Source organism: Theobroma cacao, chromosome 3, assembly GCF_000208745.1.
Source record: "Theobroma cacao cultivar B97-61/B2 chromosome 3, Criollo_cocoa_genome_V2, whole genome shotgun sequence".
NCBI lineage: Eukaryota > Viridiplantae > Streptophyta > Magnoliopsida > Malvales > Malvaceae > Theobroma > Theobroma cacao.
Window position 1 is genome coordinate 36,227,855 of NC_030852.1, and position 13,509 is coordinate 36,241,363.

The window sequence follows — 13,509 nt, forward strand, 5'->3', positions numbered from 1 at the left end:
TTCTTCATACCAAGTGTATGTTTGGTTTAGCTTTTTTTAAGCTTATTTATCTTTTAAAAGTAAAAATCAAAACAAACATGATCTTTTGAGAAGCTTTTTAAAAAAAATAATTTTTTTTAAGAACAAAATTTAAAAAAAAAAGAATTTAAAAAAAAGCTTCAAGGGTAGCTTTTTTTTTCTCTTCTTGTAAAAATATAAAAAAATTTTATTTTTGTTTAAAAAATATCCTCATTTATTAAAAATAATTATAATATTACTCTCTAAAAAAAATATCTTCTATGATAATTTTAACAAAAATTATAACTTATAAAAAAAACTTATAAAAAAAAATTTATCAAACAATTTTAAGTTAATTTTAAAAACTATTATTTTTCACAAAAACTTTATAATAACTTTTAAGTTAAAAAAAATTCAGACCAAACAGGCTCTAAAGATTATTTTTCCCATATTATATATACTTCATATCTAATTAATACTTTTTCTTTTTTCAAAATTTAGAAAAACCGAAAAGGGTAAATTAGGAAATTACTACGTTTTGATTAATAAATGAGCTGAATGTTCTTATTTTGTAATTGTAGAAAAAGGCCAAAAATAAAAGAAAAGCCAAACCAAACCAAAATGGAAAGGGTAGAATTGGTAATTGCAGTGATTTTAATTTTCATAGGGAGATGTTTCGTTCTTTTGGGCCTTGGCGTGGGTTTACATAAACCAAAAAATATGAAGAAAAGAAAAACAGGGTAATGGCACTTAGGCAATTGGCAATCGGTGGCATGAAAGAAAATTGAGGTCCTCTGCGCTGCTACTAGCTTTCATTCCTCCTGCTGCTGCTGGTGGTCGTCGTGAAGGAGTCGGACTTTGGCCTTTGGGGTGTTTGAGATTCTGTTGCTGCCTTGTGATTAATAATCATCAATCATCAAGAATCAATCAAAAGTATCAGATGGCCATAGCAGGGGCAGGGCAGCTTAATCTGAACGAGTCGCCTTGTTGGGGATCCAGAAGCGTCGATTGTTTCGAAAAACTCGAGCAGATTGGCGAGGGTACCTACGGGTCTGTTCTTGTTGTTTCTTTCCCCTATTATCTTTTTTCAATTTAGGGTTTTCTCTGTTCTTTCTTTGGCGTTGCCATTGCTCTTTCATTAATAACCATTCGTTGCCAATTTAATTTAATTTAGTTACTAGTGAGTATACTTTGTTGCAGTCAAGTTTACATGGCCAAGGAAATAAAGACCGGTGAAATTGTTGCTTTGAAGAAAATTCGCATGGACAATGAGAGAGAAGGAGTATGTTGTTGCCTAATATGCCCTTTTTTATTTTTATTTTTATTATAAAGAAAGAAATTAAAATTATGTTCTGCTTCTTCCTTTTCTGCAGTTCCCAATAACTGCAATACGTGAAATTAAAATTCTGAAGAAGCTACACCATGAGAACGTAATTAAGCTCAAAGAGATTGTCACTTCTCCTGGTAATTGCACTCGCTTGCTACTAATGACGCAGCGTCATCTTTGCAATTGTGCCTACTGCTTTTAATCTATTTATTTGTTTAAGACACACTCTTACATTGACTCCTTTCATCTTTCATCTTTCCTCTATATCTTCTGGTTTTGTATTTCTTTTATTCGTAGGTCCAGAGAAGGACGACCAGGGTAGACCAGGCAAGTGTCATTAAATTCTTAATAATAGTGTTATCACCTCACGCTAACTTCCCTACCATATAACTCTTTGCTGGTTTCTTGCATTGCAGATGGTAATAAATATAAAGGTGGAATTTACATGGTTTTTGAATACATGGATCATGATTTGACTGGCCTTGCTGATCGACCTGGGATGAGATTTTCAGTTCCCCAAATTAAGGTTTCCCTTATTTTATAGGAAAAAGAAATACTCTCTTCATTCAATCGTCAAGAATTTATTTCCTCTAATTATGCTACCTTTTCTTCCAGTGCTACATGAGGCAACTTCTTACAGGGCTTCACTATTGTCATGTAAATCAAGTACTTCACCGTGATATCAAAGGTTCTTACCTGCATGCCATCTATTTCCATGTTTAATATTATAATTTTGTCTCTGACTATGAATCCAAAGTGACTTGTGCTTGCTCTTTGCTGCAGGCTCTAATCTTCTCATAGACAATGAGGGTAACCTCAAGCTTGCAGATTTTGGGCTTGCCCGCTCATTCTCAAATGATCACAATGCAAATCTCACAAATCGTGTTATTACTTTATGGTACAGGTATGTGTTATTACTTTATGGTTTTTGGTGACCACCTAGGAAGTTATTTGAAGAGAAACTTGAGAAATGCATTCAAATTTTTTAACTAGTGCAGGATTTACTACTCATTTTTTGTCAATTTCACAGACCTCCAGAGCTCCTTCTTGGAGCAACAAAGTATGGTCCTGCAGTTGATATGTGGTCTGTTGGTTGTATCTTTGCTGAGCTCTTGCATGGGAAGCCTATTTTTCCTGGAAAAGATGAGGCGAGTTGCTTTGTATTGATTAATTGATTGAATTTTTAAAGATAAGACATAATTGAAGGTTGTGATGTCTTATGAGTCAAGTGGCCTTAGAATAGCTAATCCATGTGGTAGGATCATGTTGGTAACTGATAGTTGAGATCTTCTTCGATACCTATTAAAGTTTTCGGGTAATTTTGGATTGAGTTCTCTCTCTCTCAAACACACACACACACTCTTCTGAGCAAAATCATGTGTGAACGCATGTAAGCTTACTCATTTGCAATTGAACAGGTATCTATTTCCTATTTCATGGACCTTTATTCTGGTAATTGCTTGCAAGACACCAGTATGATATGCTATACTTGTAATTGTTACAGCCAGAACAATTAAATAAGATATTCGAGCTGTGTGGAGCACCAGATGAAGTCAACTGGCCTGGGGTTTCGAAGATTCCTTGGTATACTACCTTCAAGCCAACAAGGCCAATGAAGAGACGTCTTCGAGAAGTTTTTAGGCAGTAAGTTCACATACACTGTCGATAGTACTTTGTTCCCTGTAGGGGAATTTATGAGAGTCATAATCAGATAGGCTGGATCTGGGAACCAATCCTGGGCTAGTGGTCTTCCACACCCCCAAGGGCTGTGTGCCTGAACACTTAGCTATAGACATATGGTCTATTTATGCTATAAATGTGATATATTAAACTTCAAGATGTGTTTATAGTTTAATTTGTCTACATCTCATGGCTGACATATCTGTATATATGCAATAGTTTTGACCGTCATGCTTTGGAATTGTTGGAGAGGATGTTGATGCTTGATCCATCTCAGGTACCATGTGATATATTTTTCTTCTTTTTATTCATTTATTTATGTTCTACATAAATAATGGGACCCTTTCTCTGCTTTCCTGGATACTTTGCTGTTAAATCATATGTCTATTGACTTAATCTCAGGGTTCATTTGTACAGGAATTGTTTTCTCCTAGGAGTCATTTTAAAACATGCAGCATTTTGGATGAACAATGGTTGGTTAAATGGATTAAACAAAGAAGTTGTTGTAGGTTTTTATTTTTTAACATCAAACTTCTTGTCTTATCCGGATGCACCATCGAACAGATAATTAAGCCAATCTATATTCATCAGTTTGCTGATTTTACTGTGTTGTTGATTTATTATAGCAATCTGAAAATAGCAATTTGACCATCCTTTTTATAAGAAAAGTTATTTAACCTTGGTAATTGTGATTAAGAGAAGCTTGAGCACTGATCTGATTTAGCTGTTTCAAAGTTAGGAACTAGTTCTCATGTGAGAAGATTTATATGCTTGCTTGTAGACTTGCACCGGTTTTCTCTGAAGAAAAAATGAATATTTTGATTTTGACTATATTCTAATCAATAATTCACCATTCTGTTCTGTTTGTTGTTTAAACATAGAGAATATCCGCCAAGGATGCACTTGATGCTGAGTATTTCTGGACAGACCCATTACCTTGCGATCCAAAGAGGTTATATTCCGTTGCTTTGATTTCCCTTTCAGGTGATATTTATTTCATGATGTTTGTTACACATGGATATTGGCCACTTTTGCTTTGGTTCAGCTTGCCAAAATATGAATCATCACATGAGTTCCAAACGAAGAAAAAGCGGCAGCAACAGCGACAACATGAAGAAAATGCAAAGCGTCAGAAACTACAGCATCCACAACCTCACACCCGCCTTCCGCCTATTCAGCAGTCAGGGCAAGCACATGCACAGATGCGGCCTGGACCTAACCCAACCATGCATGGTTCTCAACCCACAGTTGCTGCAGGGCCTAGTCACCATTATGGGAAGCCTCGTGGACCTGCAGGTGGGCCTGGTAGGTATCCCCCAAGTGGAACCAGTGGGGGATACAATCACCCAAATCGTGGTGGTCAAGGCGGCGGTGGAGGTTATAGCAGTGGGCCATATCCACCACAAGGACGGGCCCCACCATATGGCTCAAGTAGTATGCCTGGCGCTGGTCCAAGGGGTGGTGGGGGTAGTGGTTATGGAGTTGGAGCTCCAAATTACTCTCAAGGTGGTCCTTATGGTAGTTCTGGAGCTGGACGTGGCTCTAACATGATGGGTGGAAACCGCAATCAACAGTATGGCTGGCAGCAGTGATGTTGTGATTTGGTAATTATGTAATCAGTAGCACGGGATTATGTATTGATAATTAGAAAAGAAGCTTGTTTTGTTGTCCAAGGTCATTGCGATAAAAGAGACTGATAAGCACTTGTGAACGCTGGCCAGTTTTGTCCTCTGATTAGCTGGAGTTATTGAGTATATGATTTTGCCATCCATAAGTGTCAACATGGCTGGCTTTGCTCCCATTCTTAATATTACTCTAATCTCACGAGATTTTCGTTCTTTTTATCCTGTTTCCTGTTCTCCCTTGCTAATGACACTAAGGGGAATGGTGATAGATACACTGGGCGTGCCTCGTCATGGCAATTGTTAAGAGCCCAAAGAGCTGTTCCTACTCCCAGGCTTCTGCAGCCCAACAACTGTTGTTAGGGATTTGCATTAGCTCCACTCAAGTATCCTATCATCTGTAAAATTCCCATTTTAACTCGTAATCATGGACAAGCAGCATAAAGTAGAATGAGTAGGGGTGGAGAGAACAAGCCATTTCTATCTTCTATCAATAACAACAAGCTCAAGACTTCATATTCCTCAAAATTTTATCAACTTGATCAAAAGATAAGTGGGAAACTCCACAAAATTGCATGCATTTTTCACTTTTCTTACTCGATAAAGCTGCTAGCAACTGCTTTACCCCTTCCTTACTGATTGTTAACAGCTTAAGGATATCTCTAATACAAGGGAAAAATGCTTGAGGACGAGCACAAAATGGTTGGAACACAAGGAACAATGCTTGCATATCAGTTCCAAACTGATTGGTTTGGTTCCCTGAAAACTGAACATCACTTGCAAAAATGCTACCAGAAATAAAATGATCTAGCCCATCTGCCACACTTCGCCACAAGTCCAAGAAGTCTTTTGGATTGAGATTAATCTTAACAACATGAAGCTGACTCCTCAAAGAATCCAAAGCTTCAATAAAACCACTGGACACAGCCAATGCTGTAGCTGCTGAATCTCTATTTGGAGTCAAATTGTGATCTTCATCAATGTAGTCCTCATTATGGTCGCATTCCAAAGTTAGATTTTCAAACTGACGAAGAACTACAGCAATGATTTCCATAAGCAAGTTAGTCTCTAGCTCAGCCAAGAATTTTATTTCCTCTTCAAAGAAACAACCATCATCAACAACTTTGTCTTTTTTCTGGATGTTAGAATCATTTTCAGCAATCTTCATTTCTAAAAAACTTACATCATCACTCCATTCTTGCAGCTTAGACTCAACATATCTAGCAGCATTAATTGATTCACATGCTCTGACCAAGGCCCCATCATCAGGATTTTCAGGAGAAAATTCAGCATTCTTGCAATGCAGAAGCAATACATTAGAAAAGTACCAGAAGAATCTAGCTACAGTTGATCTAACAAATTTGACACGTGCCAAAATAGCAGGTAAATTTTGGCATCGATCCATCATTTCCTGTGCAATTTTAAGTGCAGACTCTGCAACCAATGGAGCTTTATGGTCCTCTCTGGAAGAGAGCAAAAAAGTTTCAGATACCGTACTAACATTAAAGTCAACTCTATGTTTGTCATCAATTAGCCAAGCTCTTGCATCTTTCAGCACTGCTTTTAGTTTCTTCCAGCCATCCTTGAGCTCCATCTTAGCCCAAACCTTTAGCCAGTCAGGTCTATCACAAAATAGTATTAATACTGATATCCCTCTTGAAAGCCCACCATACCTTTCAGCATCTGGCAACAAGAGACAAGTTTCAGATCTTACCAGTGACTGCATCTGTTTATCGAAACCAACAATAAGGTCAACTAGATGAAGCCACAATGAAACAACTTCGAATTTCATGTCTTTCTTCTTATATCTTTCAGCCAAGGAAGGAAAAACCCTTTTTGCTAAAAACCCAGAAAGCATATGGACCATTGCAGAAACCCAAGCCTCGTTGGCACTATAGCTCGACAATCTGGCTGCATCAATCATAGGCTGCAAAATATCACTTACTCCCACTATAAAGTCCCTAGTAATTTTAAATACAAGAGCAAAAATAAACTCAGGCTGCTCAGCCCATTTCAAGAAGTGATATTCCATTCTTTCTGCGATAGGAGACACTAGTTCATCAATAGCCCAAAGCTGTATGCCACACTCCTTTTGATCTAAAGTTTCAAGCTTTCGCGCTTCTCTACGTGTCTGCAGTTGCTGCAGAGCACAAAGCACTTGAAAACTTTGAGCATAAGACTTCTTTTCATCTCTATGAATTAGAACTAGTGGGTTTGGGAGCTCGGAGATCCCTCCACCCTCAACTTTTGACGTCAGAAAGTTTGGAGGCCAGCCTAAAGAAGCAAGAAGGGCACGATGTTCTGCAAGAGCTTCTGGTCGAAGAACAGACAAAGTTTTATCTACTCTATGATCAACTGATTGTAAAAGTTGGTGACATTGTTGATGGGATTTCTCAACATTGATAACCATATCCTCAATATCATTCATGGCTTTTATGGCTTGAAGTAATCTTTCTTGCTTTAGTCCAAAGTCCTGCATCGCAAGAATGTCTGGATATAATGGTAGAGATGCATTCTGAAATAATAGGGAAAAATAGGAACAGAGTAGTTACTTTTGAAGACAGTGAAGTTGAAAGCTTTGTGAACATCTTCCCCATACTGTGAATTCCAGAACAGAAAACTGCATCTTCAAGATCTCCTACCAAAGCTTCTAAGCGAAGAGCGGTTTCTGTAATATAAAAAGGGCAAGCTAAGCTGTAGGCTTGGTGGCATAGTTAGGAAAAGGTTACACAAACCATGACCTTGTATGTAGAAGCAGAGAAAGGATTGCATGCTGAGAGTTGAAAAATATGTGCTCTCGTTCAAAAAGCAGAAGAATATGTTCTTTACCAGCATCCAGTATTCTCAATTCTTAAGCAATAAATTATGAGTATTGGCATTAGCTGAGATTTCGTAGTCTAAAGCAGTATGAAGTCATTGCCATTGACAGCAGGTTTTTCCATTTTAACTTGAAGGCAGATAGAGGTTAATACGTAATTGGTGTCCTGACAATTAGGCATTTGAAAAAACTTGCATAAAGAAACATACTCCATAACAAGGCCATAGAATTCAGGAATAAGTACTTTATGTAGATAATTTAGAAGATGAATAACTAAGCGTTAAACTATCTGCAAAGGAATTATTGTGATAAGGGCTACAGATTTGCTGACCAAGATATTGGAGGATGTTGTGAATTCGGCGCAGTTGAAGGGTGAGCTGCGGCAGTTCTTCACCCAAAATCCTCCGCATTCTATGAGAAGCAGTCCCATCTGCAGACCCGAATATGCAAAATAATAGTAATTAAAAGAAAAGAAAGGTAACGGCGGAGAATGAAAAGCAAAATCAAACAACATATTCTGCAGAGTGCTAACAGGGAGAGGAAGCATAGAGGCTGAGATTGAGATTGCCGAGGCAAGCTTTGGCTCGAAAAGAACGAGAGATCCATGATAGGGCGCGTTCCATGAGAGTGGTGCGCAGGTGTAGCAGACAAGCGTCGAAATCAGTGCAGTGCTTGGTCCATTCCGACAACAGACAAGAAGAAGATGAAGAAACATCTTTTTGGGTCTTGAAATGCTGGTCCAGATACTCTGCCTGCTGCCGGCATAGCTTACCCAGTTTCGGCAGAATTAGATATTGGGGATGCCATCCTTCCATGACTCTCTCTCTCTCTCGTCTCATTTCTCAACTCTCAGAAATTCGCAGTGCCTGCCAACTTTATTTCTGAATGGAATAATTGAATTTAAAAATTAAAAAAAGAATCCCACAGCTTTGGGCCCAAATCTTATTGGGTTGTCTTATCGAGTCCAATAACTAATACTAGTGTGGTCTTCTTATGGTTGTAGGGAATGTAATCCCATTCCAACATGGAGGCAAATGACACATTAAGACTTTAGGCAACTACTCTGTTGTCTGGGCTCAGACCAAAGTGCCAACATTATTATTGAGTCGATACTTGCTGGTAGCATACAAATACGGTATTGTTCCTCATTCTTTTAGATGAATGCAAGGTTGAAAGCAATGAATTTTTACTAGAAATAGAACTAAAAAAGAATGCACTAATATTATGACTGCATAGAACTATATCCTAAGGATAGACACAAAATGTGTCGTTTTTGATACAAAGAAACAATCTTTCATATGCCAGGGCCATCTTGCTTGCCGTAAACATGGAAGCTGCATACTCCTGCGATGCCTTTCCCCTTTGCGCTAGCCTCTTTGGGCCTTCCCTCACCACCCCCTCTAACGCTTCCAACAACGAGTCCACGTTGGGAGAAAACATGAACCCCAACTCATCATCAACAACAATACTGCCTTGAATGCTTGGAAACCTTGATGCCATGACCGGTTTTCCGCTCATCATTGCTTCCATAAGAGTGAGGTCTAACCCTTGAGGCCTGAGTGTTGGATTCACAAAGATATCGATTGCATTGTAAAAAGCCCTGAGTTGGGATGGAGCCATAGAACCCAAAACTAGTACGCGAGGGCCTAATTCCTTGTATCGTTGCTCCCATGGTCCAGACCCAGCAACGAGCAAATACACATCAGGGTGCTTTCTTATGAGCTTGGAGAAAGCTTCATAAAGCAAAGGATGCCCTTTATCCTTCACCAACCTTCCCGCCACACCTAGCACCAAACTACCATTTCTGGGGACACCAATCTTAGACCGGAAGTAAAGGCCTAAGGATAAGTCGTTTCGAAAACCATTTTCATCAACACCATTGAGGATGACATGGACTCTTTTCCTAGGAATCTGATACACATCCCTCAACATCTCCCCGCAACTATCACTGATTGCAACATGATGAGCATAGTTGTGGAAGAACCTTATTTCGTTAAGCACTTTTGGGACAACTCCATATAAACTCACGTTAAAAGCAGGCGACATCGGTTCATTGGGTTTACGAGTTAAATCTTGGTAAATACTTGATTGTAAGCTTTCGAGGGCTATGCCATGCCATGAAACAGCAAGATTCTTAAGATTGCGAGCCAACCAATGAGGAAGAGCCACGCTTTCGGAATGAATGACGTCGAATGGTCCACGCTGGCTCTCTTCATTGAAGAGCTCCCAAGCCTTGTTGTATCGCCACTTACCAGCTTCACCTTCGTGGCAGTGAATTCGTGGGGAGTTAGCAGAAGAGGTCGGGGTATCAGGGGGAGCTTTTCCACCATCAACAGGGGATGTAAACACATGAACTTGGTGGCCACGGCGAGCTAGAGCGGTGTGCAAGGTGTAGGCATGGCGCTCCATGCCGCCTGGGGTGGTGCCAATAGGCCATTTTCGGGAGAAAACAGCGATCTTGAGTCTGATTGGCGGGGGTTGAATTTGGGTGAAAGGAAGCCGGTTCCACGCAAATTCAGCCTTTCGAAGGTCACCTGACCAAGAGTTGACGTTGTTTGGGGCAAAAGTGGTGCAGAGGGAGTAGGTGCAGGTGTGGAGGAGAAACAAGAGCGGAACGGTGAAGACAAGTAGGAAGAAAAGAGTCGTGCACAGATTGAGATTGGAGTGGAAAGAGATGAGATGGGGCTTCTTGGGTTTGCTGTAGAAGGCCATTTCTTTCTTTCTTTTCTTTTTTTCCTATTGGGGGGATTGTGATGTGATGAAAGGTTAGAGAGAGGGGTGTTTTTGATTCATAGATTCATAGAATGAGACAATTTCTAGGCAGCAAATGCAAAAGTGAGGGAGGAAAATGGGGTGGGCACGCACTTTAGCAAATGCATTGGATTTTGGGGTTTACTTTTTAAAAGGTTTTAGTGCGTTTCTCACGCCCCCTCTAAACAGAAATTCAAAAGGCAGATCATCATGCATGCATGCTTGCTTTACTGCTACTATTTTCCATGACTTTTGTTTTCATGTTGATAATTTATTTTCCTAATTAATGAATTTGTAAACATAGTGTTTATTTGGATTTACTCTTCTACTGTATAGTATTAACGTAGTACTGAATTTGTTTTATATAGAATACCATCACCATGCCATGTGCACTCACAAAAAAGCTGGCCAACAATTTCCTCTTTTCACTTTGCTTCTTCTGATACGCACTTACCTGCCAGCACATTTTATTAAAGTCGAAATTCAATGAGGAAGGTAAGAAGCAATGAAAATTTTAAATATTATGGGCTTCAATTTATTTAGTATATTTAATATAGAAGCCAACGGGGTCAAAACCAGCGTCTGAAAAAAGTCTAAAGTGAAGCGGATGGCGTGGTTCGTCGTCATTAGTTTGAAGCCGACGCTCGCATGTCAATTTTGACAATGGCAAACCGCACACCAGAGGTTAGACTTAGGGATTAAAATGCTGCAAAATGGCTTAGGCTTAAAGCACCTTCACAACCTCAATTCCTGTCTATGCACAAAGGTAAAAGCTGCAAGCCAGATGCTTGCATGCGATTCAACTCATGATCCACCACTCTTTGATTTTGAATGCCGACAAGGTATCCTTAAAATGATGCCTGAATCCTGATTAGGTCCGGTCCAACAAAGATTAGCTTAATTTCCATCAATTTTGACTCATACCCTGTGCTGTGCCTGTGCGTGGCCCATATGTCATTCATCACCCCACAATTTATGCTCAAATATATTCCATTATATATACTAATAATTTACACTCAAGTAGGTTCCAAACTTGGTATCATGCGGCCTTCCCATTTGCAGTAGTTGCAGTCAGCTTACCTCTACCTTGTGCGCCCCTGAATTTAGGTCCATTAGTTTTAGTGGATTTTGGTGACACAGATACAGGCCATTGACCGCAGGAGACCGCCATGTCCTTATACTGTTGCAGGGCTTCCAGAGTTTGAACAATGGCTGGCATCCTTGGCCTGTCTTTAGGGTTCAAACTGATGCATTGTAATGCCAGAAGAGCCATCTCTTTTGCTCCTTTAACGGAATACTGCCCGCTGAGTCTTGGGTCCATTATATAGCGCAGCCTCCGACTGCTACTCAAGTAAGGCTTAGCCCAATCGACAAGGATTTGCTCGTTCTTAGACCTTGATTTCTCCACTGATCTTCTCCCTGTAAGCAATTCTAATAGTACCACTCCAAAGCTGTAAACATCACTTTTCGTCGTCAAGTGACCTGAATATAAATTATTCATAGAATAGTGTCTGTCATCAGTTCCTGTCCATCGGATGGAAACTGATTATACTGCTACTACATTTTCTGCTGGTGCTGGAATATTATTAAAATCGTTGAAAACATTAACTCCAAAAGTGGAATTGTCTTTTCCTTTCATTCCTTGCATTTGCGCTTTATCATAACTATGTATAATGTATATAATATATACCTGTCGATACATATTCTGGGGCAGCATAGCCATAGGTGCCCATAACGCGAGTTGTGACGTGCGTGTTTGAGCCCTCAGGCCCCATCTTGGCAAGTCCAAAATCCGATAATTTTGCTGTAAAATCCTGACATATTTAATACACCAAATTAATTAAGAGCAATCAAAGCAAATGGTAGTCTTGCATATATGTATATGCATAGAGCTTTGTGAATGATAAATTAGAGAGAGTAATTATATAACACGCTACAAAGTACACACAGAATCAACCAAGATATTGGAAGTTTTGAAGTCACGATATATGACAGGATTCTCAGCCCCATGCAAGAATGCAAGCCCTTTTGCAGCTCCAATGGCAATCTTCAATCTGGTGCCCCACGGCAATGATGTTGAGATCCCTGCAAATCAAGTTTAACATTTTAAAATGAAAATCGAGACTTGATTTCAACAAAGTGGTACTTTCATTAGGGCCTGTTTACAGCATGAGAATTACTGATATACATACATATATATATATATATACAATTGAGTTTAAACTTGTCTGATAATTAAGGCTGCTTTAGTTTAATTTGTGAAACTAACTTTTGAACAAATGATTCTCCAAACTGCCTCTGGGCATGAACTCATATACAAGAAGACGTTGTTCGTCCTCACAGCAATAGCCAATCAATTTGACCAAGTGTGGATGCCGAAGCTGCCCCAAGAATATTACTTCTGCCTGTACAAGAATATTTCTAGCGATGCTAAGCCATCACTCAATTGCTTTAGGAATTAGCAATTAAAAAAAAAAGAAAAAGAAAAAGGATTCTATATATTTGTTTACAAGCCATTCACGGTGTCCTTGGAGGCCTTCAATATCCAATAGCTTGACAGCTACAGCTTGAGCCTTCAAACCCTGCCTAAAATTGTCATCCACGTAGCCTTTATGCACAGTCCCGAACCCACCTTCTCCTAACAGATAATTGCTCGCAAAATTCTGGGTTATAGCCCGCAGCTCGCTTAGCTGGAAATCGTACAAATCAGGCCCAAAGGATTGTGCAAGATCCTCGGTGATGCGCGTGGACGATGAACGACTAAGATCAGAGTAGGACAATCGTCGAAACGATGGTAATGGAGCAATGTTCTTGGAGAAGTCAGATCTGGATGGCCTGCAACGGCTGAAATTGCCAAAAATTGTTTGGTCATCAGCTGAACAACAATTTGCAGCGAATGGTCTCCAAGGCTTGGAGGAGTCAGTCATGGTTACCAAGACAAACCAAGAGGAGATGATGAGATTGTGGGTGTTGGTAATGGATTATTGGCTACTAGACATCATATATATATATATATATATATATATATATATATATATATATATATATCATATATAATATAAAGAAAGAATTCATCAGTTTGTTATCTAATAGAAGGCTAGACAGGCACATTCTTTCTTCAACTGCTCTAACAACTCTACTAAATGGGACAGTTTGCCTTTTTCTTTGCTTGATTCGTTCTTTGATTTGTCACCTACGTAGTGTCTCTATGCTGTGAGTTCCAAGTAGTTAATTAGCTCTTAAAATGAATGGGAACAGCAATTTGCTCTTTGGACTCACTGTATATTATAAAGAAAAGCATTTTGTGCAGGAGT

At 39.3% G+C, this 13,509-nt stretch overlaps 4 protein-coding genes across 5 annotated transcripts; 1 reads left to right on the forward strand and 3 right to left on the reverse strand.

Annotated features, from left to right (window-relative positions):
* On the forward strand, positions 673–4,848 carry LOC18606943 (cyclin-dependent kinase C-2). The gene is made up of 12 exons (XM_007040852.2): positions 673–1,047; positions 1,198–1,279; positions 1,371–1,461; positions 1,622–1,651; positions 1,741–1,850; positions 1,940–2,012; positions 2,108–2,228; positions 2,355–2,472; positions 2,829–2,968; positions 3,224–3,281; positions 3,886–3,956; positions 4,050–4,848. Exons 1-12 carry the CDS (start codon positions 938–940, stop codon positions 4,594–4,596), a joined length of 1,551 nt encoding a protein of 516 aa, XP_007040914.2. The 5' UTR covers positions 673–937; the 3' UTR covers positions 4,597–4,848.
* Positions 5,088–8,418, reverse strand: LOC18606944 (RINT1-like protein MAG2L). The gene is made up of 4 exons (XM_007040854.2): positions 7,977–8,418; positions 7,776–7,874; positions 7,179–7,294; positions 5,088–7,099 (listed from the first exon to the last, which is right to left on the reverse strand). Exons 1-4 carry the CDS (start codon positions 8,281–8,283, stop codon positions 5,132–5,134), a joined length of 2,490 nt encoding a protein of 829 aa, XP_007040916.2. The 5' UTR covers positions 8,284–8,418; the 3' UTR covers positions 5,088–5,131.
* LOC18606945 (GDP-mannose-dependent alpha-(1-2)-phosphatidylinositol mannosyltransferase) lies at positions 8,509–10,266 on the reverse strand. Its single transcript, XM_007040855.2, has one exon. It carries the CDS (start codon positions 10,154–10,156, stop codon positions 8,690–8,692), a length of 1,467 nt encoding a protein of 488 aa, XP_007040917.2. The 5' UTR covers positions 10,157–10,266; the 3' UTR covers positions 8,509–8,689.
* LOC18606946 (serine/threonine-protein kinase At5g01020) lies at positions 10,835–13,198 on the reverse strand. Of its 2 annotated transcripts, none has more exons than XM_018117246.1 (5): positions 12,706–13,198; positions 12,465–12,600; positions 12,153–12,280; positions 11,886–12,009; positions 10,835–11,677 (listed from the first exon to the last, which is right to left on the reverse strand). In XM_018117246.1, the coding sequence occupies exons 1-5, from the start codon at positions 13,120–13,122 to the stop codon at positions 11,235–11,237; spliced, it is 1,248 nt and encodes a 415-aa protein (XP_017972735.1). In that variant the 5' UTR covers positions 13,123–13,198; the 3' UTR covers positions 10,835–11,234. The 2 variants fall into 2 exon arrangements, with proteins under 2 accessions (XP_017972735.1, XP_007040918.2); XM_007040856.2 differs by having other exon boundaries at positions 12,144–12,280.

What these genes read in the sequence shown, in the direction of transcription:
- LOC18606943 (XM_007040852.2), top strand. Translation starts at nt 938, where the DNA reads ATGGCCATAGCAGGGGCAGGGCAGCTTAATCTGAACGAGTCGCCTTGT. An exon ending in ACTTCACCGTGATATCAAAG is followed by an intron (nt 2,013 to 2,107) that starts GTTCTTACCTGC and finishes TCTTTGCTGCAG; the next exon opens with GCTCTAATCTTCTCATAGAC. An exon ending in GTTATTACTTTATGGTACAG is followed by an intron (nt 2,229 to 2,354) that starts GTATGTGTTATT and finishes TCAATTTCACAG; the next exon opens with ACCTCCAGAGCTCCTTCTTG.
- LOC18606944 (XM_007040854.2), bottom strand. Translation starts at nt 8,283, where the DNA reads ATGAGACGAGAGAGAGAGAGAGTCATGGAAGGATGGCATCCCCAATAT. An exon ending in CAACATCCTCCAATATCTTG is followed by an intron (nt 7,295 to 7,775) that starts GTCAGCAAATCT and finishes TTTATATTACAG; the next exon opens with AAACCGCTCTTCGCTTAGAA. An exon ending in CAACTTCACTGTCTTCAAAA is followed by an intron (nt 7,100 to 7,178) that starts GTAACTACTCTG and finishes CTTGCGATGCAG; the next exon opens with GACTTTGGACTAAAGCAAGA.
- LOC18606945 (XM_007040855.2), bottom strand. Translation starts at nt 10,156, where the DNA reads ATGGCCTTCTACAGCAAACCCAAGAAGCCCCATCTCATCTCTTTCCAC.
- LOC18606946 (XM_007040856.2), bottom strand. Translation starts at nt 13,122, where the DNA reads ATGACTGACTCCTCCAAGCCTTGGAGACCATTCGCTGCAAATTGTTGT. An exon ending in CCAATATCTTGGTTGATTCT is followed by an intron (nt 12,010 to 12,143) that starts GTGTGTACTTTG and finishes TAAATATGTCAG; the next exon opens with GATTTTACAGCAAAATTATC. An exon ending in CCCAGAATATGTATCGACAG is followed by an intron (nt 11,678 to 11,885) that starts GTATATATTATA and finishes ATTTATATTCAG; the next exon opens with GTCACTTGACGACGAAAAGT.